Source organism: Chinchilla lanigera, unplaced genomic scaffold (genome assembly GCF_000276665.1).
Source record: "Chinchilla lanigera isolate Chin_1 unplaced genomic scaffold, ChiLan1.0 scaffold00084, whole genome shotgun sequence".
NCBI classification, from domain to species: Eukaryota; Metazoa; Chordata; class Mammalia; order Rodentia; family Chinchillidae; genus Chinchilla; species Chinchilla lanigera.
In genome coordinates, this window is record NW_004955485.1 from 435,203 (window position 1) to 449,676 (window position 14,474).

The 14,474-nt window shown below is 33.8% G+C and overlaps 1 protein-coding gene across 5 annotated transcripts in view; it reads right to left on the bottom strand.

Annotated features, from left to right (window-relative positions):
• Positions 1 to 14,474, bottom strand: part of Shoc2 (SHOC2 leucine-rich repeat scaffold protein) — an 87,275-nt gene that overhangs the window by 4,710 nt on the left and 68,091 nt on the right. For all 5 annotated transcript variants that reach the window (XM_005403743.2, XM_005403740.2, XM_005403744.2 and 2 more), the window contains 3 exons: positions 8,662 to 8,792; positions 3,552 to 3,740; positions 977 to 1,099 (listed from right to left, as the gene is read on the bottom strand). In XM_005403743.2, coding sequence (XP_005403800.1) covers positions 977 to 1,099; positions 3,552 to 3,740; positions 8,662 to 8,792 — 443 coding nt within the window. The remainder of the gene's footprint in view (positions 1 to 976; positions 1,100 to 3,551; positions 3,741 to 8,661; positions 8,793 to 14,474) is intronic.

Genomic DNA, 14,474 nt, shown 5'->3' on the forward strand with positions numbered 1-14,474 from the left:
GGGAACCGAACTCACGACCTTGCGCTTGCCAGGCAGGCGCTTTGCCGCTGAGCTAAATCTCCAGCCCCATATAGCTAGTTTTTTATGTAAACTTATTTCACCCAAAGTTATATAACCCATGTAAGTTTAAGATATATAATAAGACCAAGAAAATAAAAGCTACTACTTGAGTTTATCCTTTGCAGGGCACTATACTAAAATGTATTACGTGGCTTACCACATTTAATCCTAATTACAACTCTAGAAAGTAAATACTATTATCCTAGGAAATTGCAGAACTTAAGAAACAGAAGCTTGGGCAGGTTGCGCTCATAAATACAGGAAGACCAAATAGGAATTATACCTACTCTGTTGGATTTCAAAGACCTTGCTTTTAACCATTATATCATATGATTTCACCTTATTAAATAAAACAGGATTTTAAAAATGTACACAGGAGAAATTAGATATACTATTAGTAAGTCTTTCACCAAAAATATTAAAACTCTATAGAGATTCAGAGGCAGGAGAAGTCATCCTTACTAAGGAGATAATAAGGTACTGAGAATAGTAGAATTAAACATACAAAACTAGAAATGTGGATACCACATTTGTAACAGAATGATTAGGATGGAAATTGAGCCACAGTCATAGAAAGGAAGCTTGTAAGTGCCAGTCTAAAGACTCTATAATTATTTTTGTGGACAATGATATAGTTCTTACAAAGAAAAATTTTAAAAACCCTGAATTTTAGATAACTTTTTTTTCCCAAAAAGACACTTCATAGCACTCAAACCTACCAAGAATGGTCCAGAGTAATTCAGAAGTACTGAACCTAGACTAATTAATTCAATACCTCATCATCCTAATAGAGTTGTATGTTTAAGAGCACTCTAGTTATGATCTTCATCAAAATAGAAACAGCTTACTTTAACTTTAAATTTTATAAGGAAACCGTAGAAGAGTCTGAAGATTCTAAATGCTCATTTATACACACCTCGAGGGAAACTAGACCAGATACATCCTCAGGGATCTTTGTGAGCTGATTAGTAGCTAAATTCAATTCCACCATACTGGTCCAAGTTCCAAAATCCAAAGGAAGTGATGTTAACTGATTGTCCTGGCAAAGACAAAAACAAGCATCACAAGCAGAAACCACAGAAACAAAGCACCATGTAAACCTCCTTTTGGAAAGAGCATTCTTGAACAGAAAACCACATTTCCTCTTTTGATATCTAAATGCAGAGAGAAGAAAAAGCAAAAAAATTTAGCCTCTATTGAAGTTTTTCTGTACAGCAATTAAGCATTTAAGACTAAAAGGGAAGTCTTTTAATGCTTCTTATGTGAGTATCTCTAATGGGAATAGAAAAATGTAATATATGGAGGAATCACTAGTGATTTCAAAGGTCCTGGTGATAAATATGTCTTCCCCATTTCACAATAATGTACAAAAAGCACTGAATAAAATGTGAATGCTCAAATTAAAATATAAGCACAATGGAAGACACAGTCGAAAGTGAAACCATGTGACCTCAGAAATTCAGGAGTTGCTCAGCTATAAAGTAGGAGAGAAAAAAAGTCTTAGCAAATCAAATCATTAAAATACTAAATATCAACATTTCTACTTTAAAAATCTGTAATATGGTAAAATATATTCACCATGAAGTAATAAAAACAGCTATGGTGATGGTATACACCTGTAGTCCCAGCACTTGGAGAGGCTGGGGCAGGAGAACTGCTGCATATTGGAGGCAAGCCTGAACTACATAATGAGTTCAAGGCTAACCTGAACTATATAGTGAGATCCTATCTCAAAAAACCAAAAATAAAAACAATAATAATAAACAGATGATGAAATAGTATGACTCTGTGTTTAAAAGTTTTAAACTATTCACTTTTTCCTGTTTTCACAGATTTACTTTTTAGATCAATAACAACCCTTAACACAACATTGTGTGTTACAGATACTGTAACAGGAGAGGACAATCTGCACCCCTGCATTGATAGACATCAATGATACAATGCCAGAATGTTAACTTCTCAGTGGTGGGATTATTTTACATTCTTTTGTTAATCTGTGTATTTTTACTTTCTTTCTGTAATACATATAGATTACTGTCTCATTTTACAAAAAAAATGCATCCATATGAAAAATTCCAGTAAGCAAATATCCACTTGAAAACCAAGTTTTTTTTTTAAACTTAAATAAAAGAGAACTACATGACATTTATTATAATATTATCTGTCTATACCCAAACAACTGATAGTTACAGTATGGTAAAGTATTTCCGCTTTTAAAACTTTATTACTGGTGCTTATACAGAAGAAAACATTAAGCTTCAGTTTGCTTTCTCCAATAAAAAGTTTTGATAAACATTTATCAGAGAAAAGATAGAGCTCTATGCAGTCTTTTATTTTACTGCAAACAGCAAGCCTTTCCAAGCTAACATACCACAACTCAGACCCATAGAAATGTATAATCAGATGCAAACTAATGAACATCTGGACCGCTATGCTAAGCCCATTATTACAAAAGGAGCATTCAAAATAAATGCTATTATCATTCTATTACTTTTACTGAGTACATTAGTCAGCCAGATAAATAAATTTCATACTTAAAATTGTAAGATTATCATGAATTTACACTAGTCCACTTCCAGAGAATTATCATAGAAAATGCATACTATATTTATGACCATGTATAGTTTATTAACTCTGTACTTAGATTGTTAAAAAAAATCATAATTATATTAAATAGTTCAAAGACAGAAAGATGAAGTATAATATGATAGAAAGACTACTACTTGCAACTGGGAAACTTATGTTTCCTTAACTAGGAAGTAGCTATGTGGCCAATTTGATTATTTTCTCTGGGCCTAAACTCTGTCCTCTAGAAATTAAATCATTGGACTACATAATTTTCCATTTCATTATTCTCTTCACAATAAATTGTGTTACAAATGTGAAATCCACTCAGTACAGAGCATATAGATAAGCAAAAGAAACTAAAGATCACCCATAAATAATTCTGCTCTCCAAAATGAAGCATATTTTAGAAAATAATGAATAAATAAATATATATGCATATAAGTATCTAGTTATTTACTACATAATTAAGCATATTAAAAACAGCTTGTAAAAACTACATATGGGAAGAGATTTTTACAGACTTTACTTTTCTTCTACTTAACAAACTAAGAAGACTGCATCTGGTATTTAATATTCTTCTAGACTAGAACATTAATTTTAGTGGCTCCACAGTATTCCACTGAGATACATTACTTAACAAAATTAAATCCCTTTTAGTATTAAAAACTGGTACCCAGAAACAGCTCTGACATTACTATCCCTACAGTTATACTTTTATGGTCATTCACGATTACCTGAGGACAAATTCCTAGGGGCATACACAATTCTAATATATTTGTTAACTGAAAGAAACTGCCTTGAAGTACCTTGATATCAGTTTACACTTCCATCAACAAAGTGTTAGTACTCATTTTCTATACCAATGAAAAAATGTAAATATTAGAAATACTGGTAATTCCCCCTTCCTCCTAATAGATGCTTACCTTCATATTCAGCTTACTTAATACTTTTGCTCTGGAGAAAATTCCAAATGGGATTTTATTGATTCGATTGTGTTCCATGTTGAGGGAATAGATGGTAGAAAACTGAGACGGACCACCCACTGGATATAACTGGAAGCAATTTCTAGCTAAGGTCAAACTGTTCAGTTTTACAAGACTGGACAAAAGACTCTGTTTAAAAAAAAAAAAAAGCATAGAATAAGAATACAATGTAGTTCTGAAACAAGACTTATTTTGTATAGAATACCAGTTCCAAATACAAATTTCTCCAAGGGCCTGGCAGGTAATACACAACAGAAACCAGTTGGGCTGGTTCTGCGATATCACACTTAGAGACAGTCACTATTTAATTTTAGCAAACTGTTGCCTTGCTTTGTAAAAACTGTAGCATCAATATGGTCAGATTTCCAGATTTCATAAGAAATAGATTCTCCTGATTATTATTCTTTGGCTTCAGTTTACTTACAACACTCAGTGGAGTAAAGAAAACCTATCTGGGGGTGAGAAGTATCTCCAAATCTCTTATGGAGATTTCCAAAAGAGCAGAAAGTTTATAATCAGACTGTCTTGGTCTGAGTCCTGGCTCTGCCACTGACTGTGTACTAATCATATCCTGGTCTAGTTATAGACCAGGTCTACTTACTTCTAGACTAGTATTAAGATTAATATAATCTCGGGGCTGGGGATTTAGCTCAGCGGCAAAGCGCCTGCCTGGCAAGCGCAAGGTCGTGAGTTCGGTTCCCGGTACCGGAGAAAAACCAAAAAACCAAAAAAAAGATTAATATAATCTCAGGCATAGTATTTCATAACTTAATGTATTATTCCATGGTGTTATTATTATTATTCCATAGTTTATTAGTTCCATAATTTAATAGTTCCTTTTAAAAGTATTATTCCATAATTTAACAGTTCCTTTTATGTCTAGTCAATTCAGAAGATAATTATACTTCCTGGTATGTTGCTTTTCTATATGGTAAAACTTGAAGGAATACAAGTGTCTATTAACAAGTACTTACTGTGCACATAACCTCATCTTTCCCCCTACTTTAGCTTCCCCTTATGTAACCAAAGCGCCAAGTGTGTACATATAAAAGAATCTGCCATTTAGAAGACTAAATTAGACAAATAAATTATACAGATAGGAAATAATTAAAAAATAATATTTAAGCGTGTATCATCAGCAATAAATGACATAAAATAGGGCTCTTCCTATTCAAAGTCTGGGTCAAGGAAAAGCAACATTAGCATCCACTGGCAGAATGGAGGAAATGGAGACTCTGGGCCACTCCCGCAGACTCATAATGTCCATTTCAACAAAACTCCTCAGATATTTGAATGCTCATTAATATTCAAAAACCACTGGTATAGGCTATTAAAATAATTTTGAATCCTGGCTGTATCTTTTAATAGACCACATCTTTGGGTAAGCAGTTTGTCTGAACCTTTGTTTATTCATTTTTAAAACAAGAATGCCTTATTTTGTAGGTTGTAGTAAAGACTAAAAGAGATCAAATACACAGTTAATAAATGGCTAAATTTTAAATCTTTCCTCTATTTAAATTCAAATACTAGGATAAATAAACAGAAAAAGGAGGTTGAGGTGAGTTCTTAAATAATGAAAAAAAAACATTCTAGATTGAAGTTTAAAAACATAAACAAACAACAACAACAAACCCAAGAGTAAGAGAGATATATGGGTTTTAAATGTTTACCTTCCGTTGTCTTCCATGAGCAAATTGAAGACTTAGTACTTAAGGTGTCAGTACAATTGGCAAGGCCAACTGAAGGAATGAAATAACTATAATTGATGGTGTAACTACATAGTAAATTGGAATTTGTTCTTTATATGGAACATTAAGAAGTGATCCTTAACACTTGTCTATTGCACCAAAACAAAAGAAAGAGCACAGCTAAGAGCTGTATTTAAGAAAACTGTATGGCAGTCAACTCAGAGAAAACATCTTCAACCCATTTAACTGAAAATGAAGAAGCTTTATTGAGTCTCACGGCAGAAATGTTTTTCTTCCAACTGCCTTTATTGAAATGACATTCTCCTATGACAAAATGTTAACATTTGAGTATACTGAGAAGGTACAAGAAAGAATCCTTTATTCCTTATGTTGGTGTGAAACATGGGATTGCTCAACATTCCTTTAGAATCAGAAACATCTGGAGTCCTATTTTAGATCTTTTACCTAACAGCTTTGTCAACTCTGGTAAATTAGATAATTAATATATTTCTCACCATATTTTCAGAAAAATATTTATGGTAACAAATTTGGCTAAAATATAACCTCTCCAGTGTATTTCCCTATCCTCTAAGAACATCTCAATAATCAGTATATTATAATGAAGATTAAGAGATAATACATGTTAGTGCTGAGTCTTATCCTGGCACACATACTTAAAGTTATTAAATTCCTTTTCCTTATGTGTCTAAGTCTATATTAAAACTAGTCCACTGTCAGTTGGTCTTCAAATGGAAAGATTTATAGTCATTTTACCAGCTCTTATTTCAGCAATATAATGAGCTTCCTTTAAAAATCATTTTCATGATTCTTCTTTCCTAAACCAACTGGAGTATCTCATATAGTGTCCAAGCTGGCCCTGAACTTGGGTAGCTAAGATTACAGGAGTGCACCACCATGCCTGGCTCATAGATTATTTCTAAATAAGGCAATGTTTTCTCATATTTGCACATAGCCAAAGGATTCCCCCACAGCACTTGAAATGACCAGTTTACATGCACACATGTACACACACATTTATACATATGTATGCACAATCTTCTGTATTTGGACTGAAGGGTTCTCTTCATAATCATTAAAGTATGCTCACTCTAGGGGATGTAATAAATTTTGTGGGGTCTTTTTGTTTCCTGTTTAAAAAAATAAAAGTACAAAATTCAGTAGTTGCCAGGGCCTGGGAAGAGGAAGGAATGAATTGGTACAGCATAGGGAACATTTATGGGACTATGTATTTCCTTTGTATGATATTGTACTGGCAGATTCATGCCATTACAAATATTTCTAAATTGGGGGCTGGGGATTTAGCTCAGTGGCAAAGCGCCTGCCTGGCAAGTGCAAGGTCATGAGTTCGGTTCCCGGTACCGGAGAAAAAACAAAACAAAACAAATATTTCTAAATTGATAAGACTGTACAACACCAGAGTGTAACCTAAAGTAAATTATGTATTTCAGATGATATGTTCACAGAGGTTCATTAACACTGACATTAACATACTATCCTAGTAGGGAATATTAATAATGAGGATAGCTATGCATATATGCAGACGGAATATACAGGAAGTCTACACCACCCACTTCATTTTGCTGAACCTAAAACTGCTCAAAAAAATTCTGACCTGCTAAGCAAGGTGACATACGCCCATAATCCCAGCACTGAAGAAGCTGACGAAGGAGAAATGCCTCGAGTTCAAGGCCAGCCTGGGCTACATAGTGTGTTCAGGGACAACCTGAACTACATAGAAAGACCCCATCTCAAAAAAAATCGAAACAAATTCTACCCTGTTTTAGTTTTAAAATATTGTACATGAAGGCAGCATAATGTCTATATCCTAACAGGTACCCAATAAATTATGTTTTTCTTCACTGGCTACGTGTGTTTGTGTTTAATTTTTATATAGACCTACTTTTATATTCAGGCAGGGATAACAGCATGGTAAAAAGTCAACCTTAAACTCACAAATCATACCCAAAGAGAATCTCCAGAACTAATTAATGCAGTTTGCCCTATTATGGATATGAATCATCCCTTTAAAAAGAGAATAACATTAAACAAGTAGAACCTCAACCATTTTGATCATTCTAAATTACCACAATCACAAAAGGACAAAAATTCAGATAGTCTGAGATTCTCTGGGCTATATCCAATAGCTGTTAATTTTACTCCTTAACACCATTCAATCTTCCAGGAACAGTAATACTTTTTTTGCCACAAGTAAGATACTATCATAGTTCACAGTCTTAGTAAACAGCCTAGAAACTACTAATTACTTATATTCTGACCAAGCTATTTACTAAAAATGTAGACATCCAAATTATGAGCCAAACTAATAGGTGCTACATACTTCGTATTTTTTGTCTCCAATATAAATCGAATAAATCAGTTTTATAAATTAATTGATATACATCTACAGCTTAAACTACCCAAATGCTTCTTCATATGTCAAGTATAATTCAGGAAGATGGAGATATATACACACACATATACATATAGGTACACACATATACAAAAAGAAACACTAGCAGTAATCAAAACATGGTACGGTCACTTATATAGGACATCTTAAATTGTTAGGAAAAAAGATCTGCACAGCTCAACCAACCTGTATGTCCACTGCATTCATTAGCTGATAGAGGAAGATATTATCCTCAAATTAATATAAACACATGTCGTTAAATATGCTAAAACAGTAGCATACCATTTTAATGAAAAGACTGAAACTGCCTTTGTTTAAAATTTTAAAAAGTATGTCTTATCTAATTAATCCCTAAGTATAGTGAGAGAAATATTTTTCTCATAGAAACACCATAACCCAGGTTAAAAATAATGTGTTAAATTACATTTTGGTCATTGTTATGCACTAAATAGTCTTTAATATTGCTGCATCAGCAGGGTAATAATTTGGGTCTTATGAGAGGTGCAGCTAGTATTAATCTTAGTAAAGAAAAGTGTACTCTCTTTCCACATACCATCTTTTTACAGTACATTTTTATAATTGAAGTAAGCAGGGTCGTTTGAGTTTTTTAAATCTGTCATGGAGCTTCTTCTTAAGTTTTTACTGTCAGTTTCAAAAACTTACATGATAAAATTTTATACAATGCTATAAAGGACAATAGCACCCCAACTCTTCTGGTTTTTCCTTCCTCCATAATTAAAAAAATATATATGTTCCTATACCCATTCTTTCTTCTTTGAATTTTTTTCATCTTAGTGGTGGTTATATCTCCATAGCATACTCATTATTTAAAGTCTCAATCACCAATTATTTATCTAGATGTAAAACTGATTCATTTTCATATTATCTTGCAGACTTGTTTCAATCAACTTTTCTCTAATCTACTTCTTACCTCTGGTAAAGTAGAAATGTTATTGTTCTCTAAATTTAATTCTTCAAGTGCACTGCATTTTGCTAATGACCTGGGTATTGCTGACAGTCTATTATATCTCAGACCAAGACGACTTAAACTGGACAAGTTTCCTGTAAATACAAGAAAAAGAAATTTATTTTTCAGAAAACCTGATGAGCTTCATATTATCTCAGGCTATCCACGGGATGTTTATAAATTACTCTGAAGTATTATTTTAGCTCCACCATTTCTGTGTCTAGGTTTTTAAGATATAAAATGATCAAGCACTCTATTCTTAACAGTCCATGAGGGAAGATCCTAAACCTGCAAAACAAAAAAACCTGCACTATAGAAATAATGAAATACACAGTTGTAAGTTAATGTTTAAAATAAACTATTAGAAAGTACTGTATCCTTTAACAAATTAATATTTAGATCAACAAGTGGTTATACAGTTTGAGCATTATCTGAAAATATGAAATCTGAAATGCTCCACAATAACAAACCTTACACGTCTCGTAACACAAATACATTGATATCAGTGATATCTAAGCACATATTAGCCACTACTGAATAATTTTTAAAAAGAGCATTTTATTTTCTAGGCATTTCTAGTTTTACTGTCAAGACTACAAGGTAAGCTACATGTAAGAATACAATAACATCTGTTACCGTAAGAGAGTCAAACCAAAATTATTTCCCAAATAATATACACAAGAAAAATAAATTCAGGGGCCAACGAAATAGCTCAGTGGCACAGCACCTGTCTGGCAAGCACAAGATCCTCAGTTCACTTCCCAGCACCAAACAATAAGTAATTTCATTTTGATGTTTAAAAAGGTGTTAGTAATAAGAATTTAGTTCAATGTATCTTTTTTCCATGCCTGAGTAATTTCTTTTTTAACTGCAAATTACAACTGCTACTATGACATTCTTGGACAAGCCAGGTTACAATGACAAATATTACCTTTACCTTTAAAGTAAATATTTTGTTCAACTGCTTGATATTTATTTTTTTGGAGACAAATATTTAAACATCTCTCAATTTTTAGCAACCTGTCCATTTTTTTGTTGTTTTGCTTCATTTTTCAAAAAAGTCGTTGTATGATTAACTTTCTTTCTTAGATGTAACATTACCACAATACTTAAAAAACATAGTAACCCAGAGCATAACTTAAGCTTTGACACTGTAAGAGGGCCGTCATCATGCCTCATAACTTTTATGTAGTTATCATTTATCTACTGGAAGAAACTAGTGACTAAAATTTTAAGAAAATAACAAACTAGAACTAATATTTATCCTTCTGCACTTCCAAGGTAAGACTTGGTCAGGGACAGTAAAAAAAATACTCTCGTGGGTCTATACTGTAGGGTTAGCCAATTAGAAAGCAGAGAAACTTAGCAAGCATTTTGATTCTTCCAATTAGAATTATTTTTACGATTATATTAAGATTATATGTATATTGGCAAAAATAGTGACAACAGAATAATTACTCAAATGAGAAGCATCACAGTATAAGAAAAACACTATTTTATATTATTTATATGACAGTGGCATGTTATTTAACCTCAGTCTACTTCCTCATGCACAATACCTGACAGGACTGTTCTAGGGATCAGACAGAATGCAGTTAAAATATTTACCATCGTAAGCAACACATAAATGTTTAATACAAAAATTTTATTGTATGGTATGTCTCTATTTTGTGATATTCTGTATCTATTAAGATTCTATTACAAATTAAGATGTGAAAGATTTCAAGCTATTATGGTAAGTGAAAACATCAAGGTAACCAAATTGTGGGTTTTTATGATCTCAACAAGGTAAAAAACATGCATGCAAAAAGTAGGAAGAAAACGCAACAAACTAACAACCTGTAATAGACTAATCAAAGATTTAAATCTTTACTTTCAACTGGTCTACATTTTTCCTAACTATTTTTGTGTTTTGCATCTTAGAAATATTTTGATAAAGGACAAATCTATAATAAAGATATTTAATTTAAAAAACTGTAACATCTTTTCTGCTATCCATCCTTTCTTCGTAGATGAGTGTGTCATGTCACAGGGATATTTCATATTAATAGGGCAACTTTGCATTAAATATCTATACATCTTTTTATAGTTTGTTGATATATTAAGTTCATATATACATATGTAAAATATATTTATACTCTAAAATTCCATTTAAAAGACTAGAAATGTTCTGAGAATGGAGATGTAAAATCTGTAAACACTGGAAGCTCAGAAATGCTGCACCAGGGTTTGTTTTTTTTTTCTTTTCCTTTTCTTTTTCTCAGTACTGGAACTGAACCTCAGGCCTTTGTACTGAGTTAAATCCCCAGGCTTCAACTCCCTATTTTTCTTGAGACCAGGTCTTGCTAAGTTGCTAAATTGCTCAGGGTGGGCTCAGCTTGTGACCCTCTTGCCTCAGGCTCTCAAGAGCACTGGTATTACAGGCATGTACCACCATGTCCAGCTCACTGACCTTAATTTTGTACACATATTTATGAGCCTATATAAGGTTGTTACATCTATAGTTTAATTTGTGCACAAGGATACATTATTCCATACTTATGATACAATATTTCAGATTAAATTATTATGGCTATTTTACTTGATTCTGCCTTGTCAGTCTTTTGCAGCTGCAAATGTGATTATGGCAATGCAAAGATGGGCAGGATGGTAATGCCTACGAAACAGCAAAACAAAAACATTCAGAAACTATCTAGAATTCTCAAAGACAGTTTCCCAACACTTAACTCATTTAATTCAACACTGTGTAACAGCTCTACCCATGTCTCCAGGCAGCATGGTATACCCGTAACTCATAACACTGAGCCAATACTTCTAACATTAAAGGGTCAGACCAGTTACAAACATTTATTTCATTTCTGTATCATTTTTTAGACCTTAATGAGTTCTCTGGTATCAGAACTTTAGTATAAAACCAGGCACACAATACACATTTGATAATTAGTGAAAGTTTATTATAATAATGCAAAAATTCATAAACAAAATCTTGTGATAGCAGCCCCTGAACATTCTTTATTAGCACTCAATCTTATACTACAGTAAGTGGAATAAGTCCACTTTTTACGTGGCAAAGAAAAAAACTATTTTCCTAATATACCAACTGTGAACACTCTGCTAGTTTTTGTTTTTGGCATAACACTTTAGAGGACCATCTTTATTTCTTACTTTTTATGAAAAAATAAAATTTCATAACAAAATAAGAGCATAACAACAGATAATACATGTGTACTGTTATCTTCAAAGTAGATTTACTCAGAGTACAAGACACAGACAAAAAAGATCCTGATACAAAGAAGAAACAAATAACCTGTTCCCTATCAAATAATCCTACCTTACCAACCACTTACTGTGTAACTGCTATATAAATGCACAGTACCAAACACAAGACAGTGTCTATTCTCTCAAGAAGCTTACAGTATAGTGACATATTTTCACAAATAACTACTACAGATAATGATAGTACCCTAACAGAACAAAATGCTTTGAATATTTACAAGAGAGACAACTTCCAGGAGGAAAGATCAAAGTTGGTTTTATAAAGAAAGTGAAAGAGTTTCTCTTAGGAAGAACATCTCTGCCACAAAGAACAGGAGAAAATGAACAAGGGGGATTTAAAATGGAGTACAGACTGCAGCAAAATACAGTCTCTCTGGGACTTAAAATTGAGACATCTGGAAAACAACTTACCAAATAAAAAAAGTAGATCTCCAAGAAATGAGAAGGACCTGACAAGAAAACCACAAATTACAGAGAAGCTGGAGGAATGGAGTACAGAGAAAAGGACAAAGCAGTCCGGAAAGCTACACCCGGCTCCAGGGGAAGGGGTCCTGTCCCTCTGCTAACACAAAGGTAAACAGTTCCACAGAGAAACAGATTGGGCTGGCAGTGCTAGCCCAAGGAAATGCCAATCAAGGTTGTAAACTGCAAAATAAGGTAGGATTTTACTCTAAAAATGACTCCTTTTACATGGCAGGCGAGAGTTGGAGAAGAAAGTCAATGCAGTGCCTGCCAAATCTGAGTGTATATAATGAGGAGCCATTTTGGGAAGGGGTTAATTCCCTAAGACTAAACTACAGAATACCTACACAATTTCACCTTAGAATTTCTGGGGATACCCTACCAGGCAGCCACAAGTTATAGTAGTGGAGAAGAAACAGATTAGACACAGATCACCTGATAAGTTTAAGTTCTGTTCAGAAAGGACACAAGAGACCTGCACCTCAAGTTCAAAACCCAGATTGGTCATTACAAAATTTTGGAAGGCCTGATCAGTCTGAAAGATATGGCATTAAGTCGACCAAACTGAACCCTGTCCTGCTGCATACATGCAGCACACAGCTCCAGTGGTCCATCTGCTTTCCCCATCTCCCAAAGTGATCAAAGGATACATCTCAGCTTAGATGGTTGCCACAGCCTGTGGTGTAGGGACAGAAAGGTCCCTGGGACGGGGAAGGCGTACCTCACAGACCTAAAGGCCATAAAGCCAGATGCAAAAAGCCAGGAATGAGGGCATACAGAAGAACAAGGATCCTGGAAGCAGCTGGAGTGAATATACAGACCTGGGGGAGAAGCCAGTGACAGCCAGGAAAGACCAGACAGGATTCAGCATTCACATACAAAAACGCTAGTGTGGAAACAAAATAGGTCTCAGTAATGACTTATAATCTCTCCCCAACCTGGCAGACTCCAGTACTGCACACCTTGGAAGAAAACCACTCATTCAAAAACACAAGGGAATATTTTTCTTTTTTTATACTTGTTTCTCTTTTACATCATTGGTTTTTGAGGACTTGGGTCTTTCTTCTCTTCTCTTTATTTTGCCATTTTTCTTCTTTTTTTTTTGTAGTTGTCTGTCACTTTTATCCAATGCTATTCATTCTTTTACTATTTAATAGGATCCTTTATCTTATTTTTGTCTCATCTTCCTTTTATTGTTCAAATTTTCTTTCCTCTCTCCTTTCTTCATCCCATCCATCTTTTTCTAGTATCATCATTACATTTTATGTATTAATTGTTATTTTAGTTGACTCTGTGCTCTTATTCTTGAATTCTTTTCTACTGTCAATGGTGGTATGGTTGTATTTAGTAGATGCTGCATATCAATATTTATCTTTGTGTTTATACTATAATTATACATCTCTTTTCAAATGTTCAGGGTGGTATACACTGTAGCTTTTATTGGTTGTTATGGTCTTTGAATTTATTATTTTTGCTGATTTTGTTGCTATTGCCAGGGTGGCAAAGCTGTTGCTAATTAATTGGCTTTTACTACATACCAGTATGGTTTGTTTTTCTGTCAAAAAACAATACTGCAGTTCATTTCTGGAGAACTGTGTGAGGAGCCAATTACAGTGCATTCTCTCCTCCCTAAATTATCAGACATGGTCAGATCTTAGACCAGAGGCAAAGTCCTACAGGTAGCCGTGCCCAGAGTGCATCCTGGAAAGCAGACACAAAAGAGATCTGCATACTAGCAACAAAGCCTTTCCACTATAACTGACCCGCAATCCTCAGCACACATGCACACACCTTATGCATACACACATACGACAGAAACAAAGCACATCTCCAAATTCCTAATTCCCCCAAAGGTGATTGGTAGGGCAACAACAGAAAGTAAATCCAAAGTAAAACAGCTGAACTACACAAAAAGATAAAAAGGATGCAAAAAAAACTAGATTGATAAGGAGCTTGGGGAGCCCAACAATGATATAACTAAACAGATAATAGATTTAATAAACAAAATGATCAGTGAACTTACACAAGACACTAATAAA